The 23,489-nt window shown below is 42.0% G+C and overlaps 1 protein-coding gene across 5 annotated transcripts in view; it reads left to right on the forward strand.

Annotated features, from left to right (window-relative positions):
• Positions 1 to 3,330: 3,330 nt before the first annotated feature.
• The window catches only part of TRIM55 (tripartite motif containing 55), a 39,464-nt gene continuing 19,305 nt past the window's right edge, over positions 3,331 to 23,489 (forward strand). For 4 of the 5 annotated variants that reach the window (XM_083623351.1, XM_083623350.1, XM_083623348.1 and 1 more), the window contains exons 1-8: positions 3,331 to 3,672; positions 4,266 to 4,438; positions 9,147 to 9,312; positions 11,253 to 11,348; positions 19,702 to 19,935; positions 21,333 to 21,355; positions 21,472 to 21,596; positions 23,094 to 23,314. In XM_083623351.1, the coding sequence (XP_083479477.1) occupies positions 3,505 to 3,672; positions 4,266 to 4,438; positions 9,147 to 9,312; positions 11,253 to 11,348; positions 19,702 to 19,935; positions 21,333 to 21,355; positions 21,472 to 21,596; positions 23,094 to 23,314 (1,206 nt within the window). In that variant the 5' untranslated portion in view covers positions 3,331 to 3,504. The remainder of the gene's footprint in view (positions 3,673 to 4,265; positions 4,439 to 9,146; positions 9,313 to 11,252; positions 11,349 to 19,701; positions 19,936 to 21,332; positions 21,356 to 21,471; positions 21,597 to 23,093; positions 23,315 to 23,489) is intronic. The other variant, XM_083623352.1, reaches the window with a different exon arrangement.

A 23,489-nucleotide genomic window follows, 5' to 3' on the forward strand; every position in this document is an offset into this window, starting at 1 on the left:
GAATTCCCAAATTGGCATGCAGTAAACCTAGCACAGTGGTACCTCTGGTTGCAGACACGATCCGTTCCGGGGTGCCGTTTGCACCCCGAAAAGTTTGTAACCAGAGTGGCGCTTCTGCGCATGTGCGAAGCGCGATAGAGTGCTTCTGCGCATGTGTGAACCTCGCAGAACATGTGTGCGCGTGGCAAAACCCAGAAGTAAACACTTCTGGGTTTGCTGCGTTCTTAACCCGAAAAAACGCAACATGAAGCGTTCGCAAGAAGAGGTATGACTGTATCTTGTCATCAACAGCACATTTCTGTGCACATCTACACAGGAGAAAGCCCCACTGTGTTCAATGTGACTTTCATAGAATCATAGAGTTGGAAGGGACACAAGGGCCATCTAGTCCAATCCCCTGCAATGCAGTAATCTCAACTAAAGCATCCAAGACAGATGGCCATGCAACCTCTACTTAAAAACCTCCAAGGAAGGAAACCGTTCCACTGCCAAAAAGCTCTTACTGTTAGAAAGTTATTCCTGATGCTGAGTCGGAATCTCCTTTCTTGTCCCAGTATATATAGGATTGTAGTCTACATCCACTTTGTCTCTTGAGTATGCAGATAGTAATATATTACACCCAGTGCTTTTTTTTCTAAAAAATGTTTTGGGGGTACTCTCATTTTGACTCAATAAAATCATTGTTTTATAGTTCAAATCTGGGAAAATAAATGCAGTAAAAGGATAAAAGTACAAAGATTCACAAAATGTTTAGGGGTATGTGTACCCCTGTGCACCCCCAGAAAAAAAGCACTGATTACATCTGCATATAGGTTGACCTAACCCACAAAGGCACACATCTCCAATGTCCCCCAATGGCAGGCGGATGCCAACAATAACAGACATCTGTATGTACTGCAATGAGATTTCCTTTTCAGCATGCTTTATATAGGCTGAGCACTATAAATATGAGATTCTTGCAAAATGTACTTTACCAGCAGAGTTATCTGAAGAGTTTTGATTAGTTCCATTTTATCTGTCAATAACATAACCTACTAGCAGCATGCGCAGTATGAAGGCAGGCACTACAGTTTGCTACAGTAAGTGTGATGGATATTTGGCTTAAACTTGTAGACATGATACGTACCGCTTGTACAGTTGTGTGATGAAGTATTGGCAAATAGCAGCACAGATGGCTTTGCCCTAAGATTAGGCCCCACATGCCAGACGTGATCTGGGAAATTGTCATTTTAAAAATAACTTCAGAGTGAGTGCCAAGATTTGAGAGATCCATGTGTCTAATAAACAGATAGAAACGCAGCATGGCCCAGTGCTGGAACTTAGTTACTGGGATTATCCTATGGCCATGGAACCCAGCAAGAATTATCGCCTCGGCTCAGCCAATAAAAATGGCATGCACCTTCACTATTTTCCTGAGTACTTTAATCGGGGGGATGGGTTTAGGTTGTCAAAAAAAAATTAAGTACTTAAAAAAAACCTCTTCCAAAATAGCCACAGTCAGAGCTTGTCTACACAGAATATTACAAATTAAGTCTCCCCCCACCCTAAGCAATGGGTGAGGTGGCACAGTGGTACTGAAGAGTCTTCTCCCCCTTCGGTGGCATCAAAGGCAAGAATAACAAGCAGTTTGTATTTTATAGTCTTTTTTATTTAGTCATCTGGTTGCAAGACAAGAATCCATGTCTCCACACAAAGAGAGACATTGGCTACTCTGAGCTCCGCCTCTTCTGTCCCCAACAACATCCTGAGTGCCAACGGGAAGTCACAGGAGTCCCACCCCTCTGCCATTTTTATTCTAGAATACGGAGGGACCGACGGGCCCATGGAGATGGAGGATTCCCTGTACTCTCCAGGGAGGTCTCTGCCGGCTGCACCCTCACCTCCCCTGCCTCCTCCATTATCTCGTAACTAGGCAATTCTTCCTTGAACGGTATAGCATCTCTCTCTCTCTCTCTCTCTCTCTCTCTCTCTCTCTCTCTCTCTCTCTTGCCGCCTGAAACTGCTGTAGACAAGGGGGCCCTGAAGCTTCTCCCTCCTCCTCCTCTTCAGAGGGAATCTTATCAGACTGAGTGCACACTTCCCAGTCTTCCTGTTCTGACCATTCCCTGCCACTGCCACTTGAAAGAGTCTCAAACCAGGGGTGGACTTTGGTCTTTCAAATTTCATTGGCACCGTGTGTGAGAACCGAATTCTGTGCCCGCCCCCCGCCTCTTGCCTTCTGTTCTACCCAGCTCACTACATCAAAGTTGTGATTCTCCTGCGGCAACCCCGAGGCTCAGCTCCCAGTGGGGTGCCTCTGCTCACATGTACATGTAAGGACATTGTTGCTTTAGAATGACATGTGCATATATAATGCGCAAAATATCAAGCAAATTAAACTGTCAGCGAGGTGTTGAAACAAACCACGTGGTGGAAGTGTCAGATGGCCTATGATTTCGGGAGGCAAAGAACACATACCATAGTGTAAGTTGTGGAAATGTAAGGCTTGATAGGAATTTATTTTTGTTAACGATGGATCGTTTTGTTAGGCATCTTAATTTATAAGAAACAATGAGACAAAGAATAAGATGGTGATGGTAAATTCAATCTGTGAGACAGCTAATACTGTTTCAGGCCTAAGATGGTGGGAGGGAGTAGATCTGGGTCAAATGTAGACCTGATGATGATGGTACAGCTGTATTACCTGAGTACTCTGCCTTTTTTTTAGTTCACTTGACGGGACAGACTTTATTGGCTGTGTGCCCACAGAATAACCAAGAAACCCACTGAAGCCCTTTTTATCTGAAAATCCAGGAATCCTAGTTATGCCTTCATTTTCTCTTGAAATGTGCTCACAGCACTATATAATAACTGCACATTGTTTATGAGTTGCTTCCATTGCCCAGGTCTCTTTCTCCGATGTTGCATTTCTGTTGTTGTAGAGATGGCCATCTCTGTATGTACAAACATACACACACATATTATTTATTGTGCTAATGTCACTTGATTGAGGATTTTGAGGATATTATCCTATGCATCAAAAGTGTGATGGTGGCAATTCTTTTTACCACGCCAAAAGTTTCCTATCACTTTATTTTCTTCTGTCACCTTGCTTTCCCCTGCTGCAGTAAAGCCTTGAAGAACCAGGCTGCAATCTCCAGTCAGCTTAACATTTTAGTTTTTTCCAGAAGGGTAAGTGCTGCATGTGTTGGTGGCAACTGTCCGTTTCTCCCCCTTCCTTCTTAAACGCAAGAATGTTGATCTCTAACCCCTGTGAGCCGTCACCTGTCTAAATCTGTCCTTGTGTCAGATGCATATATGGAGAAACTGAGTATGGCAACCAATGACGTTCTGCTTCTAAAATAGACCCAGCTCTCTTCACTCAGTTAAAACAATGTCCTCCAGGGAAAGATCCTCAAAGGACATTTGATCTCACAAGCTTTGGAATTCTTTTAAGGGACCTAACCCGGAAACCGCTCGGCAGCACCCTAACTCTGAGCCTATGCTCCTTGGAATCGCTAGGAGATGAGCACCTCTCTTAATTACAAGTCTTTTTCCAAAGAGCAGCAAACTATGGATAACTTGGAGAAGCAGCTTATTTGTCCCATATGTTTAGAGATGTTTACTAAGCCAGTGGTTATCCTCCCCTGTCAGCACAACCTCTGCAGAAAATGTGCCAACGATATCTTCCAGGTAGATCTATTAAACTTTTTAAAATTCCAATAAATGTTTATAATACTTTCATGTTACAAAGGGGGGAGGGGTATCATTTAATAAACAGGATTCTCTTTAAAAGCAAAAAAAGAGAGAGAGAATTAATTAGGCACATGGGTTCTTTGTTATTTATCTTAAGTGTGATTTTGAATCTGTTACATTTGTAAATGTCCCTTTTATTTATATAGGCTGAAATGTTATTTCAAGTATTTAGAGATATTAACACACATACCCATTCCTGTTGTTCCACAACACCTCTAAAAATGGCAAATTTCTCTCTAGCATAAGTTGTCATTATATTATTAGCTTCCAGGCTTGAGCAACATTATATTTGCAGCTATTTCTCTTTCTGTGTACTTTTTGGGCAGTATTTTTCCTGGTAGTTTGGCTTTGATGACCTGATCCAGGTCCCCTGAAGTCATCAGAGTGACTGCATCCAGGTATTAGATCATATCTTAAGCAGATAGTGTGAGATGGACCTTGTGATGTGGAAGTGAGAGCAGTTGTCAGAAATAACTGTGAAATATTGCATGCTTAGCTTTACAACTTTGTTTATTGTTTGGCAAGAACAGGCCTCGAACCCTTACCTGCCAACCAGAGGAGGCACAACTGTGGCATCAGGAGGTCGATTCCGCTGTCCATCTTGCAGACATGAAGTAGTTCTGGACAGGCATGGAGTGTATGGTCTTCAAAGGAACCTGTTGGTGGAAAATATAATTGATATTTACAAGCAGGAATCTACCAGGTAATGGACCGATTTTTGTCCTTGAAGGGTTGCCTATGGATGCAGGTTCCTGACTTGGTTGTGTTTGCCACAGAAACGCATGGATTGGATTCCCCAAACCCCAAATCGAGACTTCTATTATAAAACTGAGCTATTGCTGCCCATTCCCTGTTAGAACTTCTTTCCTCTACCCCATTCTTATTTTAATTCCTCAAGTCAACCTGGAGCCTTTATCTCCAGATAGCTATAGAAAGAGAAAGCAATAGCAATGAGCAGTGCTTTTTTTCAGGGGGCACTCAAAGGTATGCAGTAAGGCACTTTTTTGTTGTTGTTATTAAAAAGTGTGGCACTTACTATAACAACTTCATGGTAAAAAGCTAAAGGGATCCCTGACCGTTAGGTCCAGTCGCGGACGACTCTGGGGTTGCGGTGCTCATCTTGCTTTATTGGCCGATGGAGGCGGCGTACAGCCTCCGGGTCATGTGGCCAGCATGACTAAGCCGCTTCTGGCGAACCAGAGCAGTGCACAGAAACGCCGTTTACCTTCCTGCTGGAGTGGTACCTATTTATCTACTTGCACTGTGTGCTTTTGAACTGCTAGGTTGGCAGGAGCAGGGACTGATCAACGGGAGCTTGCCCTGTCTGGGGATTCGAACCACCGACCTTCTGATCGGCAAGCCCTAGGTTCAGTGGTTTAGACCACAGCACCACCCATGTTTAGAAAAAAAAAAGCACTGGCAATGAGCACAATCAGCATCTGCTAAAGGTAGTGAGGCCCCTACCTCTCTGGTGGTTGCTCAGCTGCTGATACTGGTTAGGATTTGCTTTGTATAAGGAGAAAGGTTTGCTCACTTTACCCTTTGATTGGGAGCTTCATTTTACAGTATTGGATGCCACACAAGCGTCTATTCTTATTGTATAATGCTAGCAGCTCTAATCTGTTGCTTTATGGGATTTCTTGCCATGAAGCAATATGTAGAAAGGTGTTTACTCCTTGCATCTGAGAAATGAGCCTACAAATAATTCATCATGTCAGCAGTCTTTGCTCATGTACACACTCAAGAAAGTCTGTCGGTGTGTAGCCACAGAACCAAACGATGATGCATGCTATGGATCACCCTTGCAAATCCCACCAAATTCCTGCGACCATTTCAGTTTATTCCATATATCCACCATACGTTACAACATTCCAGCACTTTTAAAAATAAAACATCAAAATCTACTGCAATGAATTGCTGAATAAAATCCTTAAATATTTTCCCCAGTTATGTGTGTTTTTCCACATGACTACCTAGTTGCCAGAGTCCTTCTGTAGACTGGCCCAGAGAGCAGCTCAGCTGCTTCTCCTCTCCAGGTGAAAAAGAGGTGAAATGCCCTTTTATACTGAAGGCATTTGAACAAGTGCCGCTTGCTTGACAAGCTATACTTGCTGATTTTGCTCTTCTACTTATGCAGCCACTGAAAGTGCGGAAGCTCTGCCCTGTTTTTTCACCAGGCCACCTTAGATGCAGGGGAGAGAAGAGCTTAACAGCTCCTCTCTGGGTTAGTCTACAGGAGCTCTGAAAGGACTTGGGCAATCAAGTAGTCATCATAGTGGGATGCATAAATGCACCCATAGCTGGAAGAAATGGTTTGTTTGTTTATTTAGCTTTTTTAAAAAAGACCATTCAACATGAAAAGAGCAAAGCTGAGTAGAGAAATAGAAAAGAAAAACACATCATATAAAAGCAATGTAATATCATTATCATCAAAACCAATATAAAACAAGATCCATGTGACCTCATTGTTTCCCACACAGCCATACTAACACTAACCTGGGAATGCCTGTTTGAAGAGAGTTTTTTTCAGCATATGCAGAAAGACCAAAATCTGGCTTCAAATCACTGCCCATACATGCACTGAAACCAACAGTTTTCTGTTGATGATTTACTGCAAGGACACACTCAAATCACTTAAACCACTTGTCCACCTGCTTCCACAGCAACTTTCTCTAAGCTCTAGATCATGCGTAGGCAAACTAAGGCCTGGGGGCCAGATCCGGCCCAATTGCCTTCTAAATCCGGCCCGTGGACGGTCCGGAAATCAGTGTGTTTTTTAATCAGTAGAATGTGTCCTTTTATTTAAAATGCATCTCTGGGTTATTTGTGGGGCATAGGAATTCGTTCTTCTTCTTCTTTTTTTTCAAAATATGGTCTGGCCCCCCACAAAGTCTGAGGGACAGTGGACCGGCCCCCTGCTGAAAAAGTTTGCTGACCCCTGCTCTAGATGCTGGCCTTGCCAAATCCTATTACTTTCTCTCTGTCTCTCTCTCTCTCTCTCTCTCTCTCTCTCTCTCTCTCTCTGTTTTCATAATTTCTTTCATTGACATATTATGTGCATATTATGCCAATACCAAAACGATGTCAAACCAAACCTAGCAGCACAATTTTATACGTGTCTACTTGGAAGTAAGCTAGTCCCTGCTAACTGTGCACAGGACTGTAGCTTTAATGACGCGGATATTTTCTGGCTGCCTCTTCATGGAGCGTTGCAGAAGAAGGGATGCTGTATTGAAGAATAGAGAGCATCTCTTCAGCGACGTTTCTCTGGCTCTGTAGCACTGTAATTGAAATCTGAATAGGTTCCCAGATATTATTGTGCAAAAGTCTTCCCTTGGGAAAAGGCTGTATGCCAGAAACTGAAGAGCTATGTTATTTCATATAATTGAGCCCGTTCCCTTAGGATAGCAAAACAAGAGAGAGAGGGGGGGGGGGAGAACAGGTCTCTTGAACCTTTAACAGTTGTGTAGAAAAGGAAATTTCCGTCTTCTACACAACTATTAAAAGTGCAGGAAGGAACTTTTTCTTTTCCCCCTTCGTTTGGTCTTCCTGGTTCCTTCTCCATCTTGACAGCTGGGCTATTATTATCTAAGAGAGTCCATAAGTTCAATACTGTTGAACACTGATGTTTGGCTTGGAAGTCAATTTGGAACAGAGAAGCCATGGAAAGGGTTAAACACCTATCGGCTCCCTCTGCCATTTCTCTGCTCTGCATCTCCCCCTCCCCCTTGCAACACACCCTGCTATTTTGCTTGGTAATTTAGAACAATTATCAAGTTTACGTGTAGGACTCTTAAAATGCCCCCTTAAATTTTTCAAACCTAATTTGATTGCAGTACATATATGGAGCCTATCTTTACTGTGCAGGTCTCATTCATTTCCTTCAGGTCCATTTCACCTTCAAGTGCTAGAAACCAGAACATGGGAACTTCTCTATCTTAGTGCAGGATCAGTGTAGTCTAGGGGGAACCTATTATTGTGTACATGGGTTGAAGACCAATACAGAGTAAAAATGGGCATATTGTGAGAGGATTATACATACTGGATCTCTGAAAAACAGCCTCTGTAAACTTGTGCAAGGACTAAGTTTTAATTTATATATTTTTTAACTGTTGCTATATCTGTATTGTCCCTGTTATACCTAATTGCAAATTCAAACGTACTGTATCCCTATCGTGTTTTATGACTTCCTTGATATTGTATGTGGGCTTGAACTGGTCTGTGACCGAAATAATAAATTCATCATCACTTGTGCAAGGAAACAGACAGGAATTCTTTGGGGGTGTTTATATTACCATCTGAGAGTGCAAGGAAGGTTTTTCGTGTGCGCATTTCACAGCTCCTTCCCCCCACCCAGCTGTTCACATCTGTATGGCTTCACCAATGTCAGATTGCATCCCTTCCAACATGAAGCTGCCCAGAACTGGGACACAGATTGCAGCCTCTCAAAAGTGCCTTTTTGGGACATGGCACCCCAAAATGCATATTTTTTAGCAGCATGCCCCAAAAAAGTACAGCCCGAAATTACGCAAGATTCCAGCAGCCATTTTTTCAGGGCAGTTGACAGGCATGAGATTAGTGCAACACCAAGGGGCACTGGCGGGGTAGAGATGTTCCTGCCCTGTGCGAAGGTATTCCTCTTCCATGGATATGGTCTTAGTGGTGTGTCCATAGGCCAATTCTGGCTCCACATGTCCTTCCACAGTGAGGACATAGGTTTCTAGGCAGGAGTTGATCATGGTTAGGGTTTGCCAAATGTGCCTTCCTCTTAGCTCGTTTCTCCCTTTCATCCTGAGTTCGAGTGTCTTCAAAGTCCATGACACCTTTGGTAAAGGCTGTTCTCCAACTGGAGCGCTCACAGGCCAGTGTTTCCCAATTGTCAATGTTAATACTACATTTTTTAAGATTTGCCTTGAGAGAGTTTTTAAACCTCTTTTGTTGACCAGCAGCATTATGCTGATGTTCATACCTTGGCTAGATATGAATTAGGAATAACTCCAAGAAAGTTCAGGAATTTTGGATATGAATTTTGAATAATGTTGTGTAAACATGGGTTACAAACCCAGCACTGGAAAAACAGTAAGTGCACAGTAAACGGAAGTGTGAACCCAGCATGTTTTCAGATTTCCCTTCTCTGTTCCCCGTGTCACTCTTTTGTATCGTATTCTTCTGTTGGGGAAAGACCATAGTTTGTAGTAAAGTGTATTCCTTGCATACAGAAAGTCCCAGATTCAGTACTTGGCATCATGACCAGGATCAGGTATCAGGGAAAGCAACCATAAGTCAGAGGAGACAGTATCAGGCTAGATGAACTGGCATTTTGCCTATTTTATTTTATCATTTAATTTTTTAAAAAGTGATGCAGATTGGGATTTGGTTTTCTTATTCTTCTTGGTGAATTCCATTCACAGGCCTGAAAGAAAAACTGAACAGCCAATGTGTGAAGAACATGAAGATGAGAAAATTAATATTTATTGCCTGAATTGTGAAGTGCCGACATGCTCAATGTGCAAAGTTTTTGGTGCTCATAAAGATTGTGAGGTTGCTCCCCTCACAAATGTTTACCAAAGACAGAAGGTAATTTTTTATTTTTTTTAAAAAAAGGCTTCCTCTTAATGCATTTTCATCAGTAGAATTCTAGTAGTTTTTGAAAACAAATAACCATAATAAAATTCTCTCCCTGGTGAGGTCCTCCACCAATGTTGCGGGATTGCAGTTTGATTGTCCCAGTTGAAAAACCCAGTCAGAACTGTATACTATTGATTATGTGTGATGTGAAACTCAAAATGGAAGGGCCCTACCAAGGTCATCTTGTTGAAGTCCTGTGCCCTGATAGGGTCTTTTTGACTTTTCTAAATCTACCCAGCCTTTTGTTAATACTGGTACATGCATTACAACCAACATGTTGATTAGCCTGTGACACGGAAACCTTCCTTACCAATGCAAATTGATAACACAACCAGGAATGTGAGGCACTGACCAGTCCAAATGGTGACTTGGGCCGCTTTCATACACTATGGCCATGTGGCTATGTGGAAGAATTTATCAGCATTCCCCCCAGAGCTGCCACAGTGTATGAAATAAACATGCCTTCTTTCTTTTTCTCATTTGTTCTGCCAAACAAAACTCCTTATTTTCAGACCTAGCTCTAGGCTTTAGGGGTTCCCCAGCAAAATGTACTTTTCTAAGCCCCCTTCTACCTCTGAGCACCCTTTTCTTGGTGACATAGGCTTTTATTCATGGTCATGGCAGATAGCAGTGTTCCAATGAAACTGCCATTTTAATTTCCCACAATGCCCCTGAATGTAGCATTGCTCTGGTGCATTGGAGGAAATTTAACTGATCGATTCCAGATTCCCACTGTGGAAAGTGACCATTTTAAATGCCCCGGAACAAAAAAGTGGTGTCTTAGTACCTTAGCAGCAGCCTGACGAAGTTGTGTGCTAACACCAGCCCCAATTATTAGCTTTATGATTATTGTTGTTGTTCTCCTCTCAAACCTTACCAGTTTGTCATTTTCTTTAAAATATAGTGACCAAATGTGCACAATATTTGACCAAAGACACATATCCTAGAGCCGAGAAAGAGAACATACTACTCTTTATGAATCAGTATATTTATGCATACTTTTCAATTAATAAGGAAATGTTTTGTTTTGCAAGTAATTTCTTGAGTATGGAACAGAAAGGCTGGGCTATGCTCCTAGAATCCTTTGCTGCCATCTGTACAATATCTCTTTATTTTTAACCCGGCATTCACTAAACAGCTGTTTATTTGGACTATCCTCTGGAGAAATGCAGCTCAATTTCTTGAGAGTCCTAGTGTGGCTGCCACTAGACAGAGCCAGTTTACAAGTACAGCCTTTGAATGGAACCCATAATTATATTTATTTGTGAACACTATGGCTGGGTAGATGCATTTGCGGGTGGGGACATCCAGTTGAATACACTGGAAGCTGTCCATGGCTTCCTCCTTTCTGAGATAATTAGAAAGAAATGATGTTTAACAAAGATATCTGTGAAATCCATGAATATGCATATCAATGATTATATATCTGCTAGAGATAATGTAAAACCTATATATGTGTCTCACCCAAATTGCAAAATTTAGGCGGTGGTTCAAATACTTTGTATTCAAAGCAAAAATCCCTGCAAAACTGAGCAATTCAGATAGGCTGGAATAACCTTTCAAGAAGCAGTCTAGAAATAATTTCAGAAGGATAAAATAAAACCCTGCCAATCAAATTTTAATCCTATTCCTATAGGAACAAGATCCTTTAATGAAATAAGTTGTGGTGCAGATTAGCTTCATCTACTGCAAAAGTATATTTTGGAGTATTTTCATGTCTTTGGGGTTTTCAAAAGTAGAATTTATTGTATGTTCCTATAGTAAAGTATGTACATTTCCCAAAAAAAATATTTGTGTGGGAGGGAGGGGCAGATGTCGTTCCAAAAATGCAAGCAATAAGGCCACAGAGTTTTATGCTCTCCTTAAGTTATGTTTATTTTACATTATAGTCTGAACTCAGCGATGGCATTGCTGTATTAGTGGGAAGTAATGACAGGGTGCAAGGAATTGTAACTCAGTTGGAAGAAGCCTGCAGGACAGTTGAGGTAAGAAACACAATTTAGATTCTACCAAACTAAATTCTGCTTTAGAATTCTAATTATTGCATACTTACATTGTTATACAGTGGTACCTCGGGTTAAGTACTTAATTCGTTCTGGAGGTCCGTTCTTAACCTGAAACTGTTCTTAACCTGAAGCACCACTTTAGCTAATGGGGCCTCCTGCTGCTGCTGCTACGCTGCCAGAGCACAATTTCTGTTCTCATCCTGAAGCAAAGTTCTTAACCTGAAGCGCTATTTCTGGGTTAGCGGAGTCTGTAACCTGAAGCGTATGTAACCTGAGGTACCACTGTAGTCTGTGGTAAGAGCAAACAACTTCGATGATGGTGCAGTTTTAAATGTCTCATTTGAGACTTTTAATCTAATTTACTCTAAGAGGTGTGACTGGAGAAACACACAGTTTTCAAGATGCACAGAGCTCAAAAGCATGGTATGTTATGCACTAGCACAATTTATGCCATAAAGAGCACCGTCTTAACCATTTTTAAATGGATCATGTCTTCTCTTGGGGCTAACATGGTGAATGCTTCGTCCAGATTATGCTACCAGCAGAAGCCAGGAATAACAAAGGTGTCCCATGACAGAAGAGCCTGTCAACCTTACAGCGTAGGCAATGGATATGTTTAGTAAACAAACCCAGATGACTCAAGCAAGTGCACTGGGCCACACACACTATGAAGGGAATGAAGAATGCAGTCACCAGCTAATGCACTGAAAGTTTCAATCCACTCACTTATTAAATTTCTAGCCCACCGTAAGGTTGCAAGGGCAGGTTGCAACAATTTAAAATTCAAGTTTAAAACAATTGGTTGGCACCTGTCTGTCTCAAGAGACAAAGGAATGTGACTCTGGGGATGAAGTCAAACCATTGCGTTAGCAGCACTGAAGAGACCTGCCTGGGGCGCAAGTCTGAGCAGTGTGTATGGAGGTCCTGGGCTGCCCAGACAACAAGACCCACCTCCCTCAGCTTCATTGATGTGGTGCGAAGGAAAGCAGAGCAATATGTTTGGCACCAGCTTGGCTGCAGGAATTGCTGGTGTCCTCCAACTGTCTTAGGGACTCCGTTCCAGATTTGTGTAGGGTTTACTCCTTGGTCTTTTCTTCTCCCAAACAGATCCCGCAAGGCAGTGGAGGTTTAGGTTCAGAGTTTTCCTTCTCCCAGATGGGCTGCATTCCCAGGATGATGGGCCCCATCTGCTCCTCAGTTCCCTCTACAGCACGTGCAGAAACCACCTTCATAACTGTTGGACCCACTATGGGTCTTGTCTAGTCAATCCATTGGAGCCTGTCCTCACATGGAGGGGAACTCACCAAGGCTTTGAGACCCATTAGCTACCCTCATCTCGTTTAACTAACTAGCTGAGGCTATTTCCCATGCTGTAGCTGTTGTTGCTTGCTGACAGCTTTTAGGAGCCACAGAAAGCTGAGTGCAGGGTGGGGACCAACGATGGACAACCTACCCAGAATAAACATGATGTGTCCACCACCAAAGTTACTACCCCTTCCCTAACACCCCATGCGCCCCGTAAAGCAAATTACAGCCACAGAAATAGGGTGGGTCATGGGAATATACATTTCAGGTGTGAAAAGCCAGGGTAAAGAGCCAATTCATAGTCACTGATAGCTTTCTACAAGTAAGAAAGTTAAAGGGTCAGCTCCCCTTGTCAACAGTTGACATCCACTGGGAGAGAATGTGTTGACCGGGTAGGAAAGACTTACATCACCATTCTCACCCATGTGGTAACAATATTTACATGGAAGTAGATTTCACGCAAAGGCTTACCTAGCCTTATGATGGATGAGTTGAGCAACAGCAACCTTGCACTCAGTCCCAGGTGGTTTGGAGCCACCAACTGTATTTCCTACAATGCTGCTAATGTAGTGTCCATCTGGGACATTGTGAGAAATATAAGGGTGGCCCCAGTGAGGGCTGACTCCAGGTTTGAAGGAGCAATAATCAATGCACTCAAGGCTAGCCTAATGCATTTTGTCACTTGAGGCAAAACAGAAAATGGGGCTCCCTGCCGCCACCTAAGGTGACCAGAGGCAGCTGAGGGAAGCCCTGGCACATGGAAGGTAACAGAGGAGAAGAAAGGAGGCGACAGAGGAGCAAGTGGCAGCAGCAGCGGCCCCATTCTTCCCAGGGCCAGGCAGTGGCTACAGGTGAGAAGTGCAGGAGGAGGTGAGTGGCACACTCCTCGGGGGCCTGGTTCTGCCACCCACCCAGCTGTCCCCTGCCTGCCACCTGAGGAGACTGTGTCGTTGAGGGCAGACAGGCCTCAGTTCACTAGTGGGTTTGTCAGGGGTGCTAAGGCTGCAGAGGTTTACTAGAGATGGCTGGGTGCTTGCTAAAAATAAACTAACAGGCAAACAAAAGCAAATTCTCAAGTCCAATTTCCAATTTGAAATTGGACGACATAATGAAAACGTGTGTATGCTTTCCCATTGCAGAATGAAGCCTTTCTCAAAGGGTTACTTTCCTGCTGTTGCCAGACCTACATGACCTTGGTTAATGACCTGCCGCTTGCCGCCATTTTACTTCAGGATCCTTAACTCCCATGAGGGTCAATTAGAGAGTGTCAGTGCATAATTGGAACACCACGTGGTTCGCTGACTCTGCATACTTATTCCGGATAGGTCAGAAAGGGCATCTGAAACCTGCCACTCCTCTCATGACATTTTTCAGACACAAGAAGAGGCATTTCTCTTTCAAGATACAATCTTAAGATCAAATGTAGGCCCTCCCCTCCCCATTTTCTTCCCCACCCCGTAAAGAAATGGTACAGGCTGCAGTCTCCAGCTGGAAATTGGAAAGAGGGAGAGTGCATTTTAACTTCTTTTTTCTCCTTTGGCATCCCACCTCTAAATCAGCTGTCCTCCAGATGATTATTGTCTTATGTGAGCAAAGCACCAAAAGTTACTTGGGGGACAAATTTGTAGGGAGAAGATTGAGGAGAAGACTGAAGTTGCTCCTTTCCCTGCCCCCATCAATCCATCATGTGTCGTCTAAACCTCAGAAACCAATGCTGACCATGTTCTAGACCAGAGCTTTCCAAACTGTGTGTTGCGACACGTTAGTGTGTCAGCTGCAGTGTACAGGTGTGTCGTGCAATATGTGTCTGTATCTCTTATCTCTTATTTGAGCTCCAGTTTGCTAGCAAAACTGAATTACTGAATTACTGGGTCAAAAATGATGCATGTCTAAAAATTGTGTCACCAACATGAAAATTTTGGAAAGCTCTGTTCTAGACCATGATACTTCTGCCTGTGAAAGTAGGCTGGACCAGCAAGTCCTGCTATCTTTAGCTATAAGGAGTTGACTTGTGACAAGTATAGAAAGCTAAAGATAGCAGGAATGCAAGGAATGGATACTGATAGTTAAGAGTGTGAAGCATGTAGACCAGGGATGGGGAACCGTAGCCCAGGTGTGAAAAGTGCCCCCCAGGCCTATTATCTGGTCTTCAGGACCTTCTGCAGGCCATGCCCCCTCTGGAGACCCCTCCATGCCATCCTCAAGTGCCTTTGCCTGACTGGAATGTGTTTTTGAATTGTCATAATGCCTCTTGCTTGTTTGCCTGGAGGGAGAGAAGTGTGTGTAGAAACCTCTGCTTTTCCATGTAGCCTACTATATAAAGCCAAGATTCAAACTTGTTACTTGTTACACACTTGTCTTGCCTCTGGCCCCACCATCAGCTGGTGCCCATTGGGGTTGGAGGGGTGGAAGGCAGGGAGCCAGAGCCAATAACAAGTAGAGCCAACTAATGTTGTCCCCATCCTCCTCGTAGAAGAAGCTGACAGTCAAGTGCCATTCTCTTGGACTGGATATAAGTGGGGGATTTTTAAGTCCCACACAGACTGTGTATTGGCTATACTAGGGTGTGTGTGTGTGTGTGTGTGTGTGTGTGTAGGACTACATTTTCTCATGGACAACCCCAGTGGAGGCTGGCCAATTAGGGCCTATTGGGCACTGCCCCACCAGTCTGCCCTCAGCTTGCCTCCATGTAGGCTCACAAGATCATCATAATTTTCATTCATTTCTTTTTCTGCCATTTGTTATGTGCCCAGAATGGCTCACAACAAATCAAATGAATAATAAATATAATTTATTTAAAAATGTTCCTGCACATGCCTCTGGGAAAGTGCACAGACAGGGACTGATGGCAACCAAAGTCTTGTACTGTTGTACCTAGCCCCTGATATTCAGAAAGATTCTTCCTTTGAGCATAGTATTTCTGTATATCTAATAGGATTAAATAAAACCACAGGAGAAATGGGCAGGAGAAACTGCAGCTGTCTCAGGGAAGTGAAAGATAGAGAACAGTTCTCTGGGTTGTAGCCCAGCAACTCTTTCCACAGGCGGCATTAGACAGGAGTAGTAGGACTTACACCACAAATAATGCTGTGAATTTGTCTTGAAACCACAAGCGCCTTTCATGAAGTTCTTGCAAAATATTTGCATCACTAATGTTAACAAACCGACAAATAAAAACACATGATGGGCAACTGGAGCTTGCAGAGAAACCCATCTTAGACTGAGGTCCAAACTAGGTGTGATGCAGAACATCTCAGAACATAATCTGCTTCATTAAAAAAAATGAAGGCCACATGAGGCCTGAATGGGATCAGGACCATAGCATTGGGAGAGTAGGTAAATCCTTTCCTCCCATACTCTCTTTGCATTTAAAATACCCTTCCCAAAGCTGCCATCTATCCCTCAATGGGAAACGTATGATTATACTAAAGAAAATCTGATGATCTCCATATACAGTGGACACTTGGGTTGCGAACATGATCTGTGTGGGATGCATGTTCGCAACCCACAGCTGCACGTCTGCGCATGTGCGGGTTGCAATTTAGTGCTTCTGCGCATGCGCAACTGCCGAAACCTGGAAGTAACCCGTTCCGGTACTTCTGGGTTTTGGCAGTCCTTAACCCGAAAAAACACAACCTGAAGCGTCTGTAACCCGAGGTATGACTGTAGTGTTCAGGAGGACTCATCTTATTCTGCATTCCTCCTGAAAGCTATCCAGTCCCTACCATCTAGGACAAGAAAGGCAGAGGCACGTGATACAGGATTGGAGGAACAACCCAATTCAGTTCACATTTAAAGGTGAACCTCCCTGTTTTGTACTTTCCAAAGCAAGAAGCAAGTCCACACACAGCCATCCTTCAAAATTTGCATTTCTCTGAATTTTACAGTGCACTCATCAAGCCAAGTCGTGTATACAATAATGCATATACCAGTGGAAAGTGTGCACATAAATGCATACACTACTGAAAATAACACAGAGAATGCATTATATCAAGGGAAATGGCTTTCAGAAATGGATCTCTCTCTCTCTATGCTATATTTGCACCAGTTTGTCATCGCGGTGTTATCATTTGCTGGTTTCCAAGATTCTAAAGGCAGGAATGGGGGTGGGGAGAGAGAGAGGAGGAGGATAGGCAGGAAGAATAATAAATTAGTTGGTTGGGAGGGGAGGTTAAGGGAAGGCCTTGGTTGGCGAAACAAGGGTTGTTATCTGTGTGACAGTTTTAGTTCTCTGATGATTATGGGGGTGGGGATAAAGTAAGAATTGGGGAAGGGGCTAGTGGCGCTGTGGGTTAAACCACAGAGCCTAGGACTTGCCGATCAGAAGGTCGGTGGTTCAAATCCCTGCGATGGCGTGAGCTCCTGTTGCTCGGTCCCTGCTCCTGCCAACCTAGCAGTTCGAAAGCACGTCAAAGTGCAAGTAGATAAATAGGTACCGCTCCAGCAGGAAGGTAAACGGCATTTCCTTGCTCTGCTCTGGTTCGCCAGAAGCGGCTTAGTCATGCTGGCCACATGACCTGGAAGCTGTACACTGGCTCCCTCGGCCAATAAAGCGAGATGAGCGCCGCAACCCCAGAGTCGGTCACGACTGGACCTGATGGTCAGGGGTCCCTTTACCTTTAAGGTGGCATGTAGAGGAATGAGGGAAATATGTAAGTGTGTGAAACAGTTTTAGAGTTCTGGTGACAGGTGAATAAAGTTGGAGAGGAGGAGTAATTGGGGAAAGGACAGATGGAAGTGGATGGGGTCAATTGGGACATTTGCTGTAGAGCCACCCTCTCCTGTTAATCATAACGACATACAAAAATGTGTTTCTTCAGAGCAATTCGCACTGAAATGTTCATGAATTTTCATGAGGATTAGTTTAATTTAAATTCGCAAAGTGCTCCGCAAATGTGGAGAACTGAATTTAAGTATGGAAAATGAGAAACTGAGATGACCAGCACTGACAGATTTGTTTAACGCAATATGAAACTGAATACTAGACATCTCCCCAAGTTTCTTCCACCAGTTTCTTTGGGGAATTTTAATAAGGAAAGTCAGAGGAAGGGAAGGGTTAAGCCTCCCTGCACTGCGGGCCTCAACCAATTTTGAATGCTCTGTAGTTACTACTGTGGTACCTCGGGTTACAAACACTTCGGGTTACAGACTCCGCTAACCCGGAAGTAGTACCTTGGGTTAAGAACTTTGCTTCAGGATGAGAATGGAAATCATGCCACAGCGGTGCCGCAGCAGTGGGAGGTCCCATTAGCTAAAATGGTACCTCAGGTTAAGAACGGTTTCAGGTTAAGAATGGACCTCCGGAACAAATTAAGTTCGTAACCAGAGGTACCACTGTATTACTATTTCTTTTATGCTGCAGGAGATCTTGATCACATTATCTCCCATGTCACATCTAACTCTGCCCTCACTATAAGCCTTGTCAAAAGAACCCCAATCTCTCACACATATACACCAAAAGACGAAAACAGCTAAAATGATTGAACCTCCATCACCAAGTGAAAGGTTGTAAATAAAAAATACACAGGGCAATAATGTTTAAATTCAAGATACTGTGGCTCTAATTAGCAGGAAAATCCATTGTAGTTCTTTATGTAACCAAAGCAAAGAAGAAGAAATAATATACCAAAGGTGGTTCAAAGTCTCTAAAAACCCTGAGCCAAGGAAGGAAGGAAAGGAAAATATAAGCTGTTAAGTTAAAACTTTGTTGTCAGGAAGGCTTTGCACTGCAAGGATGAAATTGGTTGCTATCAGGGATTTGCAGACTGAAACAAGCCTTTCAAGTAAGTTAACTGTAGAAATTAGAATCACACCAAAGCAGAGGCTCCTTAACACTGAAGTTTTAGCAAACTTAAACAAAAACCAAGACCTCAAAGGTTTATAGAGAATGATACATTTAAGAAACAGAAGCAATCTCCAAGACCAATGCTGTATCTTTCCAGCAATGACTCACTCACATGCAATGCTCTCTTTTCTCAACTATTTTCCAAGATTGCGATACTCATACAGCCTTTCACCTTCATAATGTTTATGAAGACTTTGCATCCATAAATAATAATAAAATAAGCTGTTAAGATGTTTTCTGTGAGGAGTGATTCCATAACCCAATGATTCTTCCTCATTTCACATCATCTCCCTCTCTGATGGGCATCAGTTTGACCTTGAAATTTGTCAAGCTAAGAAAATCGCCTAGAGCTAAGAGACACAAACACTCACCTTCCTGTTCTGGTTTAAAATGTGGATTCCAATACATTGCACAGCTGGAATCAAAATGATTTAAGCAACCTGGAAATGGGGTTCCTGATTCTTTATTACGATAAACTCTTTTCTGACCTCTGTTTAAATTAGTTCACTGAAAGCTTTGAATAAGGCTAGGCTTCTAAAATAGAATATCTGATTATTTACTTTTTGTTTCAAAAGCAAAGGCAGATCCTGCTGAGCTATATTTAGCTTTTGTAATCTGCCCAAAGTTTTTGAGTATTCAGGTTATGTTAAGGAAAAACATGTTTCAGACTATTTTAAATAATTTTGATGTGTTTGAGAGTAATAATGTGTATAAAAGTCTATCTACTGGAAGAAAATTCAGTACTTTAGAAGCTGATAAGTTTCATATTTTTAGAATGTGCTACATAATTATGTAGAATCTTTTTATTTCCTAGTCTTGTCTTTTAAAAATATTTGCCATATTCAACATAATCTGCAACATTCATAGTTTTGATGTATTTTTCAAGACGTTTAGGATTAGTGCACATTATGAAGAAATTCCATGCCTCCCTCATTATTTTGGAATACTAAAACTAGAGATTCTCTCTTCAGTTGTCTAATGTGGTACATTTTTGTTCAAACAGATTTCATTCAGAGAATCAGAGAAGCCCCTTGGCCCTTAATAGCCATTGTTCAGGATTATTTATTTTCACAAAAATACTTCGTTCAGAAATATTTATTTGATAAAAGCGATTTCCAGAATAGTAATGCAATAAAATGCAGGTGACATAACACTTTTTAACGTGAAGCCAATTATTCACAGGATTGCTGCAAAAGGCAGAAGGAGCAACTATGTGAAAAATTTGATTATTTGTACTCAATACTGGAAGAAAGAAAAAGTGAGATGACACAAATAATCACGAGGAGCCAAGAAGAGAAACTGGAACATGTCCGGTCTCTGATAAAAAAGTATGCCGACCATTTGGAGACAGTGTCAAAACTAGTGGAATCAGGCATCCAGTTTATGGAAGAGCCAGAAATGGCCGTTTTCTTACAGGTATGGAGCTTTGAAAAAACCTGGAGGACGTAGGGTCTTGCTAACCTTTCCTATGTTGTTATTTGTGCAATTCTAGTGACTGTTCATACACGTAGGGCCATCATCTTACCAATGACAAGAAACAGTTGTTTTAGTATCTCTGGCACACAATGCATGCAGGAAAACAGAAGCTATTGTGAAATGTAATGTAAGGCAGGGTATAGGGAATAATCTTGATAAAGTCTCCAGAATGCAGCAACATGTTTTAGGCACTGTGACATCACAGTGAGTCTATGTAATTTGCACCTTTAAAAATATTTTGATAGCCCCATATATTATTAATGGAAGTTCTGGCCTAAAGCACAGGGTGAGGTCCAATGGACACTCCCCTCCCTTTTTTTTTTTAAAGAGAAAAATCGCAGCTCCTACATCAGAAGATAATAATGACTGCCTTATTTCAGAAGATGACAGCTCTGCAAAGAGATGCAAGGACACTGTTTCATATGTTTGCGGTTTTGAGCTGGGAACTTCCACCTACACTATTCTATTCATAGATCTCATAGATGAAGTCAGGACTGGGTTAACCGTTATGTTAAGTTCCGCTTAAAGCTCAGAGCCCCGGGTAAATTGAGTCAGTTTATGTGGTATAATTATCTTGGAGTTCCCCAGTGTGAAAAGTGTACCTGTCCTGTTCCTTTATAATATCCCCCTTATCAGCTTATAACTGATGATTATCTCACTCATTACTTGACAGTGAAGCAGTGGCAATATTCACAGCTGCAGGGAAATTGAGAACATTAGTAGTCTGCTGCTGCTTAGCCTGAGGAACAGAATGACGATGCTTTCTGTATTGAGGAAAATGTTCAGTATGGCATGTAGCAGACAGATACAGCAGCCCATTGCCTCCATGTGTCTGCCTGTGTAAGTGCATGCATAGATATCTGCCTGTGCGCAAGTAGTTGTAAAGATGTACCTTATGGGTCAAAACATGGGGGGTGGGAAACTCATCTTTTGTCAAGGCCCATGTGAAATTCCTAATCATGGTGAAAAGTCCGACTCCTGCATTTGTTAAGCATACATTCTAGAACTCCCTATAAAAATGAACTTGTAATGTGTATGGTACAACTCTGTTGCTCTTTGGTGGTCATGTTGAAGATGGGAGGGGGTGGTTTAGTGGCAGCTTTTAAAAGATTTTGCAAATTTAGTGCATGGCAGTTTTAAGCTATTGATCCTCACTGTTTGTTTCCTATGAAATTCAGATTGCATTTCAAATTGCTTTATTTTTCCTTGTTATATTCGCCTTGAGGCCGTTTTGGCCTAAGGCAATTAATAAATAAAGATATAATAATAAATGTATCTTAAAGTAAGAAAAATTTAAGAAGTAACTCATTCCATTGGTTTTATCTTATTTTTCACAGAATGCCAAAGCATTGCTACAAAAGTAAGTTCTTCCCTTTTGAACAAATCTGTGTATTTTTCACAAATATCACAAGACACCAATTTTAAAAATGTTTGTTTGCAATCTCTAATGCAAATGACACAATATTTCTGTTTTAGAATTACTGAAGCTTCTAGAGCATTTCAGATGGAAAAAATAGAGAATGGCTATGAAATTATGAGCCAATTCACTGTCAATCTCAACAGAGAAGAAAAGATAATAAGAGAAATTGACTTTTACAGAGGTATGTGCTTTCTTTTCTTTTCTTTGAACCCATTTGCTTTGTTTTTAACCATGAAGGTGCACAATTTTTGTGAGGACATCCTGTCAGGAATATGGCAGTGAGGCCTGTTTGACATTTCACAAATGTAACAAGGCCGTTTTCCATGCCTCATAATCAAAAGTAAACTCTCATGGAGACTAACACAGCATACTGAAAATATAATTTTTCTCTAATAGAATCTGGGGCTTTGGTCCTTCGTGATGTACATAACCATTTTTTATTTTTTTTGAGAGTCAAACATCCTCTCTGCCACTAATGTTATTAACCTCTGTCTGGCCTGTTTATATGACTAGGCAGAACCACAGCTTACCAAATAGTGATGCACGGGAGAACATTTCCTTGAATACCAGTGCTCATATAACGTGACAAGAGAATGGGGGCTTACTGGTATGTACGTTCACATGCCAGAAGGACTTAATTGTCCACAGTGTTATTCTGCCAGTAATAGTAACTCACCAAGGTAATTGTGTAAATGCAAGAAAAAATAATGTGTGTTTCCATGACTGTTGCCAAGGAAATATACCAGTACTTATGCTATGCGTTTGTATACCAAAGGCTGGAAGATCCTATTATACACCTCTTGTCACTTCAATCAATATTTGCTGTTGTTGTTGCTTTCAGTCTGCCAATGATACATAATTGATTATGTCCTGTCCCCCTCCCCATTTGTATTGTGTTTCCTTTGCATCAAAATGAATGGGGTGGAATAATAGAATGTTGAAGCAATTTATGCTATTAATTACATATATTGCGTATGTTATGTAACTTTGCCAAGGTGGACATTGAGAAGAATAATGTAGTTTTTGGTGGAGCAGAATGGAAGCAGGCTTGCATGCGACAAACACAGGCCAAGATGGATAACACTGCCTTGTTACATCCCTAGAATTCATAGCTTCTTTGTTGCCATCTTGAAATATTTCTAGCATCATACATTTCCTTAGGTAGTTCTTCATAAACTGTGATCTTGAAATAAACATTCAGCACCTTTTGTGCTTTTACTGGGATGATTACCAGAAATATGAAATTGAATGCTATGTCTGTGTTTGGATGATGAGTTAAGCCAGAAAATATGCAATGAATGAGCAATGTGATAGTACAACACTGCTCTGACTGCACTCCTCCCCTACTGCAACCAACAGACTGGGAACCTTGGTTTACTGTGGCGGCCAAACCATTGTTCATAGATTGTTTTTCTCCAAACAAACCACAATTTGAAATCAAGCTTTCAACCAGGCTTCATAATCATAGTTTGCTTGAGAGCTGCTGCTGTTAGGATGTTAGCTGTTCTTCCCAGGTCCCGTATCAAACAGGAGTTGTACCAGCGTCACAGATAGTTCATGAAGGGTATCTTTTATATCAGACCTTATGCTATTTGCACTGATGTCATGATACAGAAAATAAATCATGTAACAAGTCCAGACTACCACCCATTGTTACATCCTCTTTGTGTTACATTAGAGGAGGAGGAGGACAATGAGGAGGAAGATGTGGCTGAAGCGGAAGAATTGGATGAAGTCCAAACAGAATCCTCTGGTGAGGAAGAAGCATCTGAGCAGGTATCTCAGCAACCTCAGCAGGCCACTGAGATGCCAAAGGATACACTCGCTGTCTCTCAGACTAATGCAGCACCATCATTAACACCTCCACCATCAGTTACTGCTGCCCCTCCTGTTAATCAGGTAACTATTTGGAGGAGTTATTGTCCTATCTACAGTGTGTTAGATGTTTTCTCCCTATTCTAGTCCCAGCCTGCTACTGATCAAAGGGTGAAGAAGTCGTTGGGATGTTTCTAATGGTGGCTTTGTGGTTTTCACTAGTAGAAAGAACTTCCTCTAGCACTCAATTTTTGCCAAT

This window comes from Podarcis filfolensis, assembly GCF_964270895.1.
Source record: "Podarcis filfolensis genome assembly, chromosome: 7".
Taxonomy (NCBI): Eukaryota; Metazoa; Chordata; class Lepidosauria; order Squamata; family Lacertidae; genus Podarcis; species Podarcis filfolensis.